The sequence below is a fragment of the Bombina bombina genome, chromosome 6 (genome assembly GCF_027579735.1).
Source record: "Bombina bombina isolate aBomBom1 chromosome 6, aBomBom1.pri, whole genome shotgun sequence".
Lineage (NCBI taxonomy): Eukaryota > Metazoa > Chordata > Amphibia > Anura > Bombinatoridae > Bombina > Bombina bombina.
In genome coordinates this window covers 45,085,440-45,102,247 of record NC_069504.1, presented here as the reverse complement: position 1 = coordinate 45,102,247, position 16,808 = coordinate 45,085,440, and the positions used below count along the sequence as shown (strand labels likewise).

The window sequence follows — 16,808 nt, the reverse complement described above, 5'->3', positions numbered from 1 at the left end:
AAAGGCCGCAAGGGAATTATCCATGACTGTCGCTAGTTGTTGCAATGTAATAGGGGCAGACGCACTAGAGGTACTAGGCATCGCTTGAGCAGGCGTAACTGGTTGTGACAAATGGGGAGAGGTAGACGGACTATCCTCATTACCTTCAGTCTGAGAATCATCAAAGGGCCACACTTTTAAGTGCAACAATGTGATCTTTAAAGTGTATAGACATATTAGTGCAATTGGGACACATTCTGAGAGGGGGTTCCACCATGGCTTCTAAACACATTGAACAAGGATTTTCCTTAGTGTCAGACATGTTTAACAGACTAGTAGCATACACAAGCAGGCTTGGAAAACACTTTAATCAAATAAAAAACATAATTTGAAAAAAACGTTACTGTGCCTTTAAGAAATAAAAAGAGCACACAATTTTACAAAACAGTGAAAAATGCAGCAATCCTTTTGAAATTTTCACAGTATGTACCTAAGGCTTTAATATGATTGCACCACAAGTTGCAGAACGATTAACCCCTTAATGCCCAAACCGGAGCAGCCTAAATCCAACAACCGGTTAAATAACTACAGCACCTTGCCACAGCTTACTGCTGTGGCCCTACCTGCCCTTAGGGATCAGTTTTGGGGGAAAAACTTCTTTTAGGCCCTCAATCAGCAGCTGGAACCTCCATGTGAAGCAGCATGAACTGTCTTTCAATTCTAACTGCGCATCTGAGGCACAAAATTAGGCCCCTCCCACTCCACAGTTGTGAGGCCTACAAAAATCACTTCTAAGTGACTAAATTTTTGCCATGTGGATAATAACCCCAGAAAACACTCCAAAGTGCTTAAAAAAGTGTCTCCAACGAGTATTTCTTAAAACAAATAATCGATTGCCCTGAATTAGTGTCAACCAGCCTAATTAGCCCTGTTATGTAAGCATTCAATTCTTTACTAAGTCTTAGAACATAGCTTACCCTCCCCACATGGGGATCTTGTCAGTCTTCTAGCATTATCTCAGTCTTGTCTAGAAATAAATGACTGAACACATACCTCATTGCAGTCAAGCCTGCAAACTGTTCCCCCCAACTGAAGTTTTCTGGTACTCCTCAGTCCTGTGTGGGAACAGCAGTGGATTTTAGTTACAACATGCTAAAATCATTTTCCTCTCAGCAGAAATCTTCATCACTTTTCTGCTAGAGAGTAAATAGTACAAACCGGTACCATATAAAAATAACAAACTTTTGATTGAAGATATAAAACTACAGTTCTAACACCACATTCACTTTACCCTCCCGTAGAGAGACCCTAGTGCTTAGAGCCGGCAAAGAGAATGACTTGGGGGTGGAGCTAGAGGGGTAGCTATATGGACAGCTCTGCTGTGTGCTCTCTTTGCCACTTCCTGTAGGGAATGAGAATATCCCACAAGTAAAGGATGAATCCGTGGACTGGATACACCTTGCAAGAGAAAGGTGAGTTTAAAATCCTCCATTACGCACAAAATAGAGAAAATAACTCATTGTGTAGTTCATTAACAAATCTAGACAGGCCAGAAGGCTTGTTTTTCCTCACAGAAAACCTCTGAATTACATTGTTTCCAATGCAGCAATGGATTCAGGGTAAGATATGCAAATTAAGTTCACAATGACACACCTTTTTACTTCAAGTTCGCTTTTCAGCAGATTCCCTTTACGCCAAAGCATCATTGTTCACACAGCTTCTAAGATTAGCTACAGTTATTGCAGTGATTCAGAACCATCCCAGGACAGACTGTTTCGTGGTTTTTGCCACTCATCAGCTGGGAGAAGGTTTGAATCACTGCTGGGTGAAGTTGATTTTGGGGCAAAATACAACAACATTTAAAATAAGGGGGACGTAAAAGGTGAGTTTAAAATCCTCCACTACGCACAAAATATAGAGAAAATTACTCATTGTGTAGTTCATTAACAAATCTAGACAGGACAGAAGGCTTGTTTTTCCCCCACAGAAAGCCTCTGAACTACATTGTTTCCAATGCAGCAACAAAATAGGTATAGTGTTAGGACTAGGGCTGGGCGACATGGGCAAAAATGAAAATCTCAATTTTGGTTATATACAAAATAACAAGAGTATTGCATTGAGCAATGATAGTTTTTTTTTTATTGGACTAACTATACATTTATAAGATGACAAGCTTTCGGAAGAGTTCCTTCCTTTATCAAGTCTGAAGCAATACTAACCAACTCAATGGAATTTACAGATTATATCTTAAAACACAGAATAGCTAAGAAGACAGAAAGTGCAGGGAGAGGAGGAGACGTCATAAAAATCATCACATATTCCACATATAAAGAATGTGGACACTGTCTGCCTGTTACCTAAGCCCCCCTTCATGATTTTTACGACACCTCCTCCTCTCCCTCTGCCAGAGGAAGATGGTAGATGTGCTCATACACACAGAATGATAAGCAGCTGCTTAGCGATGACAGCTCTGGTCCTGACTACCGTGCAGGCAGATGATGAGACACTTTAACATGTGTCTCCTGGTATACTGCCAAAGCAACAATGAAGAACCACGGCAGAGAATACCTGGCAGCCTCCGTGTGAGGTAAAATCTGGGCCTAACTGGTATTGCAGGTGCGCAGCAAGGAGCCAGCGGTAACCAAAGTAATGAGTGAACTTTCCACTCGCTGACACTAAAGGAGCAAAGCACCAGTCCACCTAGGAGGAAATAACACTATTGCCCCCAGCAGCAGTGGAGAAAACCAACATTACTGGCACATTTCTGAATTTCATAGAACACTATGTGCTTGATTTATCAAACGTAAGGAGAATTATCTGTTTAATTCTCTTATGTGTTCTATTCAGCTCTCCTTTAGAGAAGCGCATTTGTGTGCTCAAACTTATAAAAAAAGGGGGGGTTTGCGCTTCTTCATAGCAGAGCTGAGGAGATCTAAAGAGAAATTTCTCTAGTCGGATTAGTATCTGCACCTTATTTATCATTGAAAATAAGCAACTAATCTCCATGTAAGTCACATATAAGCCAAAAGAAATATTTATATAGACCCCCTAGCAGCTTAACGTCCCTCTTCAACAAACTGTCATGGAAGAGCCCTTTTTTTTTTTTTTTTTTAACATTGCTTTCACAACAGGTAGAGAATAGATTTCTAATGTTGTTCTCCACAGTAGCTATGGAGAACTTTAGGAACTTACAGGAGAACCTCCTCTCATTCTAGACTACAGGACTTCTCTTGTGCGGCACCAACCCTCTGGAACACACTTCCTCAAGCTGTCAGACTTTCCCCTAAACTCTTCTCCTTTAACTGTTCCCTAAAGACCTTTTTGTTCAGGGAAGCTTATCACCCGACTCGTTAACAAATGAGCTTCACTTACCTAACAGTTGCCCTCATCTATCTCCTCACTAATATCATTCTCACCTCTGCAGTACACACCTCCTGTTTCCCATCCTCCTACCCATCTAGATTGTAAGTTCCCACGGGAATAGGGCCCTCAATTCCCCCTGTATTTGTCTGTAAAATTTTGTCTTTTATGGTATTGTTTCTCTGTTGTACTTTTATCCTTGTAACCGTGGGAAGCGATGCGGAATCTGTTGGCAACTTATAAATAAATAATAAAATAATAATAGATAACTTTCAATTCTCTATAGGAGAAAAAAAAATTGTAACTAGGAAAATTAATGAGGAGTACAATAAAAAAATACTACTAAGGGCTCGATTTATCAAGCCATTTGTCACATTACGACTGCAGGTTCTAACAAGAGAACCTGCAGTCAGTATTTATCAAGCAGCGGTCATCCTCTCTTAGGTGGAGAATTTCAATCTCCCCGGTTTTGTCCGACCGGGGTGATTGACAGCTCCTGCCCGTGCGTGATTGGTTGTGCAAAAAAGCGCTCTTGTGCAATACTGAATTCCGCAAACGGAATTCAGCCCGCCAGAGGCGAACTGCAGCAGACAGGGGCACATATGTATGCCCCTGTCCGCTGCTGCTTGATAAATCTAGCACTAAAAGGATCTAATTTAACCCAAATAAAGGGGACTTTCATTCATGAAGTGCAAAATACTTCATGCTGAAAGCTCATTTGTTTGCAGCGTTCGCCGCACTAAGCTGCTAAGGGAAACGTCACATCTCAGCCCAACAGCGTTCGGCAGTGGACTGCCTTAGCAGCTCAGTGCAACGAACACTGCAAACAAATAAAAGAGCTTTCAGCATGAAGTATTTTACACTTCATGAATGAAAGTCCCCTTTATTTGCTCCAATGGTAAATCCTAGCGTTTGATTTACCATCACTTTAAAAACTTGTTTAAAAGACACAATTTTGTAGATCGTTAAGTGAGGGACCGTACAGAAGGCAAAATATAAGTAAAATTAAACAGACTGAATTTGCAAGTGAATTAGAAACCATACTCTGAGGGGTTTTTTTGTTTTTAAATATTTGTATTTAGTGTAGAAGAAATTGATCATATCCAAGTGTCCCTAATCAATACTATAATTGCGTTTGTAATGTCCGTCGCTGTCGGTAGTTGCGCACGCATCCTCAATGGAATGTTGGCAGCGCGAGGACAAAAGAATTCACCTGGATGCAGCGAATCGAGATGTAGCGAAGGCAAACACTGCCAGCACGAAATATAACAAAACAAAACAATCCTACACAAAGTATTAACCCCTAAACCCTCTACATTGCAATAAACCTATTTATCCTATTAACCCATAAACCGCAAAACTCCCACATCGCAATAAACCTCAAAAGTTACAAAAACAAAAAAACTAAAAGTTTACAAAAAATAAAAAAAGGCTAACATAGAAAATAAAAAAATCAAATTACAAAATTTATCAAAAATAAATTTAATTTCTATGAAAATAAAAAAGACCCCCCAAAATAAAAACACCCCCTACTCTAAGAATAAAACTACCGGTAGCCCTTAAAAGGGCTTTTTGCAGGGCATTGCCCCAAGATCATCATCTCTTTTACAAAAAATATACAAAGTCCCACCTAACATTAAACCCCCCACTCCCCAAAATAAAAGAACCTAACACTAAAAAAACTAAACTACCCATTGCCCTGAAAAGGACATTTGTTTGGGCATTTCCCTTAAAAGGGCATTTAACTCTTTTACTGCCCATCCCTAATCTAAATAAAAACAACCCTCCCCCAAAAAAAAAACCTTAAAAAATCCTAAATCTAACCCCCAGGTTGGTACTCACAGTTCCTGAAGTCCAGCGGAGAAGGTCCTGTTCCAGGCGGTGAAGTCTTCTTCCAAGCGCAACCTCTTTTTCTTCCAGTAACATCCTGCGGGGAGCGGTGCTGAAGAGCGCGGAGCAGAAGACCGGCGACCGCAGAGCCATGGAGTGTGGAGGATCCTCTTCATACTATTTCCGCCGTACACTGAATAGTGAATTCAAGGTACGTGATTAAAGATGGCGTCCCTTGAATTCCTATTAGCTGATTTGATTCGGAATAGGATGAAAGTTACTCAAATCCTATTGGCTGTTTAAATTAGCTAATAGGATGGGAGCAAGTGAAATTCTATTGGCGGATTTGAATAGCCAATAAAATTTCACTTTCACTAGCTGATTATCTTGGGGCAATGTCCTAAAAAAGGCCTTTTAAGAGCTACTGGTAGTTTATTCTTAGAGTAGGGGGTGTTTTTTTTATTTTCATAGGGATTAGGTTTAATTTTGTTAAAGGGACACTGAACTCAATTTTTTTCTTTCGTGATTCCGATAGAGCATGACATTTTAAGCAACTTTCTAATTTACTCCCATTATCAAATGTTCTTCATTCTCTTGGTATTGCAGATTGGTGGATAAATTCATACACCAATTAAAAAGTGCTGTCCAGAGTTCTGAACCAAACAAAAAGCTTAAATGCCTTCTTTTTCAAATAAAGATAGCAAGAGAATTAAGAAATTGATAATAGGAGTAAATTAGAAAGTTGCTTAAAATTGCATGCTCTATCTGAATCACAAAAGAAAAAATTTGGGTTCAGTGTCCCTTTAAATTTGGTAATTTGATTTTTTATTTTCTGTAATGTTAGCCTTTTTTTTTTTGTAACTTTGTATTAGTTTAGGTAATTTGGTTTTATTTTAGGGGGTGTTAGGTTAGGGGGTGTTAGGTTAGGGGGTGTTAGGTTAGGGGGTGTTAGGTTAGGGGGTGTTAGGTTAGGGGGTGTTAGGTTAGGGGGTGTTAGGTTAGGGGGTGTTAGGTTAGGGGGTGTTAGGTTAGGGGGTGTTAGGTTAGGGGGTGTTAGGTTAGGGGGTGTTAGGTTAGGGGGTGTTAGGTTAGGGGGTGTTAGGTTAGGGGGTGTTAGGTTAATGTACTTATTTATTTAAATAGTTATTTGCGTTGTGGGTTTAGGCGGTTTAAAGGGTTAATAAGTTAAATAGGTTTATTGCGATGTAGGGGTTTTGTGCTTTAGGGGTTAATAGGGTAAATAGGTTTATTGGGATTTAGGGATTAATAGGGTAATTAGTTTTATTGGGATGTAGGGGTTTAGGTGTTAATAGGATAATTAGTTTTATTGGGATGTGGGGGTTTGCGGTTTAGGGGTTAATAGGGTAATTAGGTGTATTGTGATGTGGGGTTTAGTGGTTAATAGGGTAATTTGGTTTATTGCTATGTGGGGGTTTTGCGGTTTAGGGGTTAATAGGGTAATTAGGTGTATTGCGATGTGGGGGTTTCGCGGTTTAGGGGTTAATAATATATTTAAGATAGTAGTCCATTAAAATTATAGTATTGCTACACCTGTAGCTTAAATATTTATATAAAAGAAGAGTTACAAAATAGGTTGTTTCTACATCTGTAGTTTAAAAAATAATTAGACTGCCCTCTGGGCAGGCTTATCGACTGGTCTATAAAAAAATTGTACATACGTCAGAGCACAATTAGAAGTAATGTATACAGGGGTTATACAGCCCATATAGTATAGTAGCTGAACAAACTGCTGCGTTAACCTTAGCTGCTGCACTATAGTATTTTGGAGCAGTACAACTCTTCTCCATACTGACTAAACGGGCGCCAGTACTGAACAGTCGGAGTACAGTGGAAAACGGATAAGCGCATAGAAATGTACGTGATGATGACAAATAATCCTACTATAAAAAGGTTTTCCACAAACAAGTAAAAAAACTGTGGCAGTGTTTAATGGACAGAGAAAAAACACTACTTTGTTTCCTTCACTACTAAAGTCATATTGCACATAAGCTGAGATTTGGTTCTGTAAGTGATAAATGAACCATGAATATTTTATATCATATGAAAAAGATGTCTGACATTAATATGGAAACTATACGCAACATGTCTCATCTCGTCTTATCAGCAAACAAAATCATTTAGGCACTGCATGGAAAAGTTCAGTTTACCAGCAGAATTAAAGGGATAGAAAGGTCAAAATGTAAATGTTGCATGGGTGCATTTCAATTTGAAAAAATAAGCATCTTTGCAATATACTTCAATTAGCAATAATGGTAATAGTTATAGAGTTTTTCAGCAGCATACGCACGTATGCTGTGAGGGCCCATGCGCCATGCTTGCTCAGAGAGCTGGTGGTGATAAGTAATTGTATCTGAGAAAACAAAAGGGACATGAAACCCAAAGCATTTATTTTACAATTCAGATAGACAATACAATTTAAACAACTTTTCCATTTTTTTCTGTTATCTAATTTAATTAGTTCTTTTAGTATTCTTTGTTAAAAAAGCATACCGAGGTAGGAGCTAGGATCTAGCTGCCGATTGGTGGCTGCACATATATGCCTCTTGTCATTGGCTTACCAATGTTTTCAGCTAGCTCCGAGTAGTGCAATGCTGCTCCTTCAATAAAGAATACCAAGAGAATGAAGCAAAATTGATAAAAGAAGTAAATTGGAAAATAATTGAAAATTGCAAGTCCCTGCTGACTGTCTGAAAAGGTGCGGTGACTGAATACTGGTGCACAGGCCCTCACAGCAGACTGAATACTGGTGCACAGGCCCTCACAGCAGACTGAATACTGGTACACAGGCCCTCACAGCATATGTGCGTATGTTACTGAACAACACTTGTAACTTTTACTAGAAGTATATTGCAAAATGCTTTTATTTCTAATTGAAACACACCTGTGCACATTTCAATTTCACCTGTCCCTTTAACCCCTTCGTGACCAGACCACTTTTCCATTTCTTTGGACTTTTTGGGACCAGGGTTATTTTTACATTTCTGCTGTGTTTGTGTTTAGCTGTAATTTTCCTCTTACTCATGTACTGTACCCACGCATGTTATATACAGTTTCTCTCGCCATTAAATGGACTTTCTAAAGATACCATTATTTTCATCATATCTTATTATAAAAAAAAAAAGGAAAAAAAAAAAAAACACTTTTTCTAACTTAGACCCCCAAAACCTTACACATCTACAACCACCAAAAAACACCCATGCCAAATAGTTTCTAAATTTTGTCCTGAGTTTATAAATACCCAATGTTTGCATGTTCTTTGCAAGTTATAGGGCAATAAGTACAAGTAGCACTTTGCAATTTTCAAACCATTTTTTTTTCTTCAAAATTAGCGATAGTTATATTGAAACACTGATATCTGTCAGGAATTCCTGAATATCCCTTGACATGTATATATATTTTATTTTTTTTAGTAGACAACCCAAAGTATTAATCTAGGCCCATTTTGGATTATTTCATGACACCATTTCACTGCCAAATGCAATCAAATTAAAAAAAAAAATAGTTCACTTTTTTTACTTACTTTTTCACAAACTCTAGGTTTGTCACTGAAATTATTTACAAATAACTTGTGCAATTATGGCACAAATGGTTATAAATGCTTCTCTGGGATCCCCTTTGTTCAGAAATAGCAGACATAAGGCTTTGGCATTACTTTTTGGTAATTAGAAGGCTGCTAAATGCCACTGCGCACCACACGTGTTTTATGCCCAGTAGTGAAGGGGTTAATTAGGTAGCTTGAAGGGTTCATTTTAGCGTTTAGTGTAGAGATCAGCCTCTCACCCGACACATCCCACTCCTTGATCCCCCTCAAACAGCTCTCTTCCCCCTCCCATATCTCACTATTGTCACCCCCATCTTTAGTACTGGCAGAAAGTCTGCCAGTAAAAAAAAATATATATATATATATATATATATATATATATATATATATATATATATATATATATATATATATATATATCATATATTTCTGCAGTGTAGGATCCCCCCTTACCACCCAACCTCCCTGAGCCCCCACAAACAGCTCTCTAACCCTCTCACTATTTGCTGCCAGTTTGCCAGTAATGTGCCCATTTTTATATATTTATAGTTTTTCAGTAGTGTAGCTGCCCCCCTCAATACACTACCCCCTCCCAGATCCCTGCACGCACCGGCGAGTGATTTCACACTGCTGGCCGGAAGTTTGACAGCGATGGGCCACCCACCCGTCTCCCTGCAATGGTTCCCACCCACCAACAATCTGCACCATCGCTGGCCGATGCAGAGAGAGCCACAAAGTGTCTCTCTCTGCATCGGTGTGCAAAAAAAAGGTATTGCAGTGATACCTCAATATCGAGGCATCACAGCAATACCTTGAAAGCGTCTGGAAGGGATCAGGATCGCTTCCACCGCTTGAAACCCCAGAGGACGTGTCAGGCACGTCCTTAAAGTGAAGGTCAATTTTCATCAATGAGTGCCCGGTTTTTAAAAACACTTTTAAAAACAGGGGCACTTTCATTGATGAAAATTTACATTGCACTGGATTTGAAGAAATACTTACCTTTTACTCCTGCAAAACCGTATCGCCGATCTCAGCCTCAGTTCCTCTGTACTGACGTCAGAAATGACAAAAACCGGCATCCTCCAATCTTGGCTTGCAACCCAGAGCGTCCATCTTGTGATGCCTGGCTGTGATTGGAGGAAGCCAGTTTCGTCATTACTGTGGTCTAAAGCAGGAAGAAGGAGGGGGATCGTCGATCCGGCTTTGCAGAAGTAAAAGGTAAGTATTTCATCAAATCCAGTGCAATGTTCATTTTCATCAATGAAAGTGCCCCTGTTTTTAAAAGTATTTTTAAAAACCGGACACTCATTCATGAAAATTGACCTTCACTTTAAGGGTATTTTTTTGTAAGACGTGCCTGACATGTCCTTGGTCGTTAAGGGGTTAATAATCTATTTTTTTTAAATAAAAAAAAAAATCCTCTAAAAGGGACATGAACGTCAAAATTAAGTTATTTTTTTCATAGAATCTTTTGTTGAAAAGCATACCTAGGTAGGTTCAGGAGCAGCAATGCACTACTGGGAGCTAGCAGTTAATTGGTTAGCTGGCTGAACATATATGCTTCTCATCATTGGCTCTCCTGATGTGCTCAGCTTTTGCCCAGTACTGCATTGCTGCTCCTTCAACAAAGGATACCAAGAAAATGATGAAAATTTGATAGTAGAATTAAATTGGAAAGTTGTTTAAAATCATATGCTCTATCTGAATAATAGAACCATTGGGGGTTTGTGTCCGTTTACAAGCTTGATTTTCTTTTAAGTTGTTCAGAACAAGCTAAACATTCTACTCCACATTTTAAAAAGTTATCTAACTTGTTATCTCTTTTTCAAATACAAGAAGCATCAATTAAAAAAAATGTCACTTTTACAGACGTGCTACACAGACAGCAGGATCCTGGACTCCCCAAGTGTTGTACGACAGGTGAGACCAAAAGATCTGAATCTACAAGAGGATAGGTCACTTGTGACCAGTGATCAAGATTTATTTGTTTTGTGAACTCCCATTCAGTCAGAATTGATAGCACAACATCATTTTAAAGAAAAGTAAATATAAATGTGGTATAAAATGGTTGCTTACACTTACACTCCCTATGGACCACACTACATACCATAAAAACAAGAGAGGTCACAGTTAAACCATCCTCACTCTACACTGTCTATAAAGGGAAATGAAACCCATTTTTTTATGAAAATGAAACTGAAAATTAAAGTAACACGTAAGTCAAAATTAAACTTTCATGGATCAGATACAGTTTTCAATTTTTAAGAGAGCAATACATTTTTTATTAGCAAATGCATTTTGTTCTCTTTCGATCCTTTGTTAGAAAATAGTAGGCTAAAGAGAGTGCACGTCTGGAGCACTTTATGGTAAAGTTGTTATACACATTTGAGCACTAGATAGCAGCATTATATGAACAATGTATAATGTAAAAAAAAACACAACTTGCAAACCTGCTGCAATATAGTGCATGTTACCGAGCCTACCTAAGTATGTTCTTGAACAAAGGATACAAAGAACACAGTAAATTTGATATTAAAAGTAAATTGTTGAGTTTCATGTCCCTTTAACTCTACTAACACTGATGACCACACCACAAAGCAAAACCCTTAAAGAGTCAAACATCAGAAAGAGCATTTTGCGGGTGCCATATGGCCCTGGCTTAGATACAAGGTAATTACAGAGGTAAAAAGTGTATTTATATAAAACTGTGTTGGTTGTGCAAAACTAGGGAATGGGTAATAAAAGGGATTATCTATCTTTTTAAACAATACAAATTCTGGTGTAGACTGTCCCTTTAATGTACAAATTACCGCCAAAAAGAGATATATATTAAATGAATTGGTATGCCAGCTCACCTAGTCTATTTGATAGTTTATCCCTGGTTAACTAGAATATTGGTAACCAGGGGTGCCCGGGGACATAATATAAAATGTGTTCAAAAATCTTTGAAAATATATATATATATATATATATATATATATATATATATATATATATATATATATATATATATATATTTTATTAGGAGAAAGAAAAACGAGGAACTGCAAACTCTATTCCAAAGTGGTTAGTTTAATGAGCAGACAAGTAAAAGACACAGTCACAGTGTGCAGGGCTGGATCTGACGCGTTTCCCGCATGCTCACATGCGCTTCATCATATATATTCATTATCACATTATACAAAAAAACTGAAGTTTTCTAACTGTATTTGTTCAATAGCATCCTCTGATTTAGCTAGGACCAATTATATATATATATATAATTATTATTTTTTGATCATTGTAAGGTCTTTCTGCTGCTATGCCTAAAATTATGCAAAGGGGTAACTCGTTTGGGGGGAGAACCACCCAAATTCTCAAAAATGACCCCCAAAATGATATATATTTTTAAACTAGACAACCCACGGTATTGATCTAGGACTACTTTGTATTTCATGCCACCATTTGACCATCAAATGCCCTCATAATAAAAATAGTTAACTTTTTACAAACTTTTGAGCTTCAAACTAAAATTATTCACACACAACTACTGCAGTCATAAGACAAATGGTTGTGAAAGTTTCTCTAGGATCCCCTTTGCTCAAAAATTGCAGAGATGCATGGCTTTGCCATTGATTTTTACGCAATTAGAAGGCCGCTAACTGCAGCTGCGCACCAAACCCAGTGAAATTCCCAGTGGTAATGGGGTTAATTAGGTAGCTGTTAAGGGTAACACGTATTGTAATGCAGCGATTGCCCTCCCACCTGAAACCTACCACATCCCTGATCCCTCCAAAACAGCTCTGTTCCCTGCCCCTCCCACTGGTCACCATCATCTTTCAACATCTTAGCATGCAAGTTTTTATTTATTTATTTTCTGTAGTGTAGGGATCCCCAGAGACAGCTCTCTTCCTCGCCCTTACTGCAATGCCATATTTGCTACTGTCAATATGCCAATGTGTAGTCTGGGGGGTTCAGTATTTTTTCCCCCCTTTAATGTAGGGAATCCCCCCTCAACCTCCCCACCTGCCTTTCAAGCAATCTCACTGTAGGGACCCACCATCCCCGTCTTCTTTTCCATAGTACCGTAGTTTGGTATCCATCCAAACATTTCTGTATCATAGGGAAACCTCACCCCTCATCCGATGGATCGCCCACCTGCCTCCTTCCCAAACCTACCATGGCACCACCGCGCCTGATACAGTGAAACTGTCTATATTGGTGATCTCCATTCATATAGCAAGGGAGCACAATCAGCACTCCCTTACTATATGAAGACAAAATACTTCTGCCCCCAGCTCCAGTCTCACTTATCTAAGCTGATAGCAGGAACCAAAGCATGTGCTAAAGTGTTGGAAGTAGATACTACATAAACACAGTACTCTGGGCAAAGTACCGTGTGATGCAGTGCCTACATCCATTTGACTTAAGATTACCCCAAACCTGAATGCCCGATATCTTGGGGTCACACTTGACTCAGATCTCTTTTTTCACTCCCCACATCCAGTCTTTGGCCCATTCTTGCCGCCTCCACCTTACAAACATCTCCAAAATTTGCCACTTCTTCACACAAGACACAACTAAGGCTTTAAACCACCCTCTCATCATTTCCCGCCTTGACTATTGCAACTCCATCCTCTCTGGTCTCCCTAGCTGCCGTATATCTCCCTTACACGTCGCTCCTCATCTGCTGCACCTCTCTGCTAGTCCCTTCACTGGATTCCTCTAACCTCCAGAATAAAAAACATAAAATCCTAAATTTTAAAACTCTCAAAAAAACTGCTCCACCCTACATCTCCGATCTAGTCTCCAGATACTCTCCCTCCCATCCCCTTCGCTCTGCTTATGACCTCCTCCTCTCTGGTTATCTCCATAGATTCCCATCTATAAGACTTCTCCAGACTGGCCTCTATTTTGTGGAACTCTCTGCCTTGCTCCGTACGACTCTCTCCCCTAGGTTTCAAACTTTCAAGTGCGCCTTAAAGAGTCTACTGTTCAGGGATGCATATAATATACACTAACATTTACCTATCTTAGTCCATCTTCTCATTTAGTTATCCCCTTGAACCCCCTTAGCATGTTAGCTTACGAGCCTAGCTGCTTTGTAGAGCACCTTCATGAGAAATGATTTACGACATGAAACTCTTGGCAGGACCCTCTATACCTTTGTCTCCCATAACGGTCACCTCGCATTGTAGACCCATGTCTTTAGCGCTGCAGACCCTGTTGGCGCTCTACAAATAACTGATAATAAAGGTGGTAAAGTAGAGCTGACTGAGCATATTACATTATATTTTAACATACATTTACTATGGAAACTGTTGGGACTACTTTTTGGTAAAACACTGACTATAGCTTCTTCTTGGACAATATATTTTACAATTATCATACATATAGTTATTGTTTAGGTGACATATTCACATATTGTGAAATGACTTTGTTTTACTTTGAGCAGAAGGCGTGTTTGAATGAGGATGTATGTAGTATGTACACTAAAAAACAATCACTAAAGCAGTCACAAATTTTACTGTAAGCATTTTTTTGATAACTGGAAATTGTTGGAATATTAATTCTTGAGGCGGAAGTGCGCCCTCTAGAGCATACTCAAGTATTGTGGTATTACCTTACAATGTATGTATGAGGATATGCAGGGTCTAGTATGTACATATGCCCTCTGCACATATAAACACGTCATGCACCTATTAGAGGGAAATGCATTTAGTGTCCCTTACCAGGTATGACTTTTACTGGAAGTATTTTTGCTACTAAGTGTGAACTGCAACAAATGTTTCTTTCCAAAACAGAAAATCATTGATGTGCACTACAGTTATTTCTGTCCCTGTTTCCCCTGTGCATATTCCAATGGTCCCACAGTCATGTGAGCATACTGCAGTACTTACTAAAAAGTTAATACGTGGGACCTGCAGACTTTGGGTTCACAGTGATTGTGACACCTGAAGGTGATTAGTGACATTTCCCTCAGTGAGTGCCATTATCTGTCACACATATATTGTCCTCACTGTAATGCTCCCCAGTCCCACACAGCAGACACTACGCCCTGTCAAGGTTACTGTCGCACACGCGTGGGGGCATATTCGGGAGACACGGATGTGACATTTCTGCACTCACCCTGATGCCCTTCACCACCGTGATATTATCGTTCTCATCTGCCTCGAAGGAGACTCTCCGCGTGCTGGGGCTACCACCCATGTCTGTCTATCTGCCTGCCCGGTCCGCTGTCACTAACAGGGTCACAAAACCAAACCGCTGCAAGGAGACACTCGCCGGCCCTCACCCACCACCAACAAACTTCCTGATTGACTGGGACCTTAAAGACCACGCCCATCACATATTATATCCGCTGTTTATTGGCTACTGGTTACTATGGAGGCGCCGAGGCGGAAAGTTTAGTTCAGATTATGCTAAAACTTATGCTAGGTTTATTGTCACTTGTCAGTAAACCACGTGTTGTGATATTTTCATAGAAACAAGTGACCCAGTCCCACCATGAAACGCCATGTGGAACTGCTGTTTGTTGTGACACCAACCTGTCCCCTAAACCCACTCGTTCTGATGTCATTGTCACCAACACGGCCACCACGTGTCAATCACCATCTATTTATGTGACACATTCCTGCCATTGTCACCTAAAAGCACGTCTTAAACCTGTCAGCGATTACTGAATGTACATGATGCTTACGGACCTGCTAAAAATCCATATTATGTCCTAAGGTCCTAAGTACTATTCAATGAGATAATGAGATGGCAGGTTATGCAGCAGAGCTGTCCAGGACTAATGCCCTGGGGCCACACTGTGTCTCTAGCATCGTTATCAGAACCCTATTAACATGTCCTACACTGTTCTCTGAAACTGGTTCATTCCCATTTTCTAAGTGTGAACCAATTGTATGTTTATAGGTCTGTGTGGGGATTTTTGTAATGTATGTGTATATTATATGTATAATATAATATATATATATATATATATATATATATATATATATATATATATATATATATATATATATATATTAAAATTATGGGGGGAGATAAATAACTGAAATTAAAATCCTCCATGTCTCAAAATTAAATCAATTTAAATATTTGCATAGAAACTTAGCACATCTAGGCACGAATCCCCGCTCGCTTTTCCCCCCAGAAATAACTCATATACAATGTTACCAATGTACAAGAGAATTCTGGGTAAGCTATGCAAATTAGATATGCAAATTCTCAGTTTTTTGTGAATTTGCATATCTAATTTGCATAGCTTACCCAGAATTCTCTTGTGCATTGGTAACATTGTATATGAGTTATTTCTGGGGGAAAAGCGAGCGGGGATTCGTGCCTAGATGTGGTAATTTTCTATGCAAATATTTACATTGATTTATTTATATATATATATTTGTAGAAAAAGGCACTCACTGGTTCAGTTAAAACTTAGCTTTTAATAAATATTTAACTTAAAAATGCATAACGTTTCGGAGGCATTCCACCTCCTTTTTCAAATGCATGATACAAACATTTTTGGAAAATACAAAAAAGCAGTATAAACAGTACATTACCCCTCCACCTAAAATAACCAAATGGCTTCTGATAACCCCGAGCTGCGACCGCGGCCCCGTGTGCTGCAAATCCGGAAATCATGTGTTTAAACTGAACCAGTGAGTGCCTTTTTCTACAAATACATATTGGATTACTTTTTGAAGTGCACCCTGGAAGCTGCTATATTTGTATATGGAGTGCCTTTCTGAATGACATTAACATATATATATATATATATATATATATATATATATATATACAGTGTATATATATTTACCAGAAGTCCCAGTTTGACTGGGATTGACCCTGTTTGGAGGCGCTGTCCCAGTGTCCCACTCGATTGTTCATTCTGTCTCAGTTTGCCAGGTGTCTGGTATTTGACCGGACAGTCCAGTATTTCTGGTTGCTGTCTTTTTTTAAAAAACAGACATTTTGGGGTCTATACTGTCCATGTGCTTTACTGACTGCCTGACGAACTTTGTTTACAGTCAGTGGCACTGTGAAACTAAGTAATGCAGCGCTGAATAGCACAGAAGTGAGTGACATCAGTCAC

The 16,808-nt window shown here is 39.1% G+C and overlaps 1 protein-coding gene across 1 annotated transcript in view; it reads right to left on the bottom strand.

Annotated features, from left to right (window-relative positions):
- Positions 1-15,024, bottom strand: part of CHCHD3 (coiled-coil-helix-coiled-coil-helix domain containing 3) — an 800,059-nt gene extending 785,035 nt beyond the window's left edge. Inside the window, exon 1 of the mRNA XM_053716391.1 lies at positions 14,840-15,024. Coding sequence (XP_053572366.1) covers positions 14,840-14,920 — 81 coding nt within the window. The 5' untranslated portion in view covers positions 14,921-15,024. The remainder of the gene's footprint in view (positions 1-14,839) is intronic.
- Between the last annotated feature and the right edge of the window lie 1,784 nt (positions 15,025-16,808).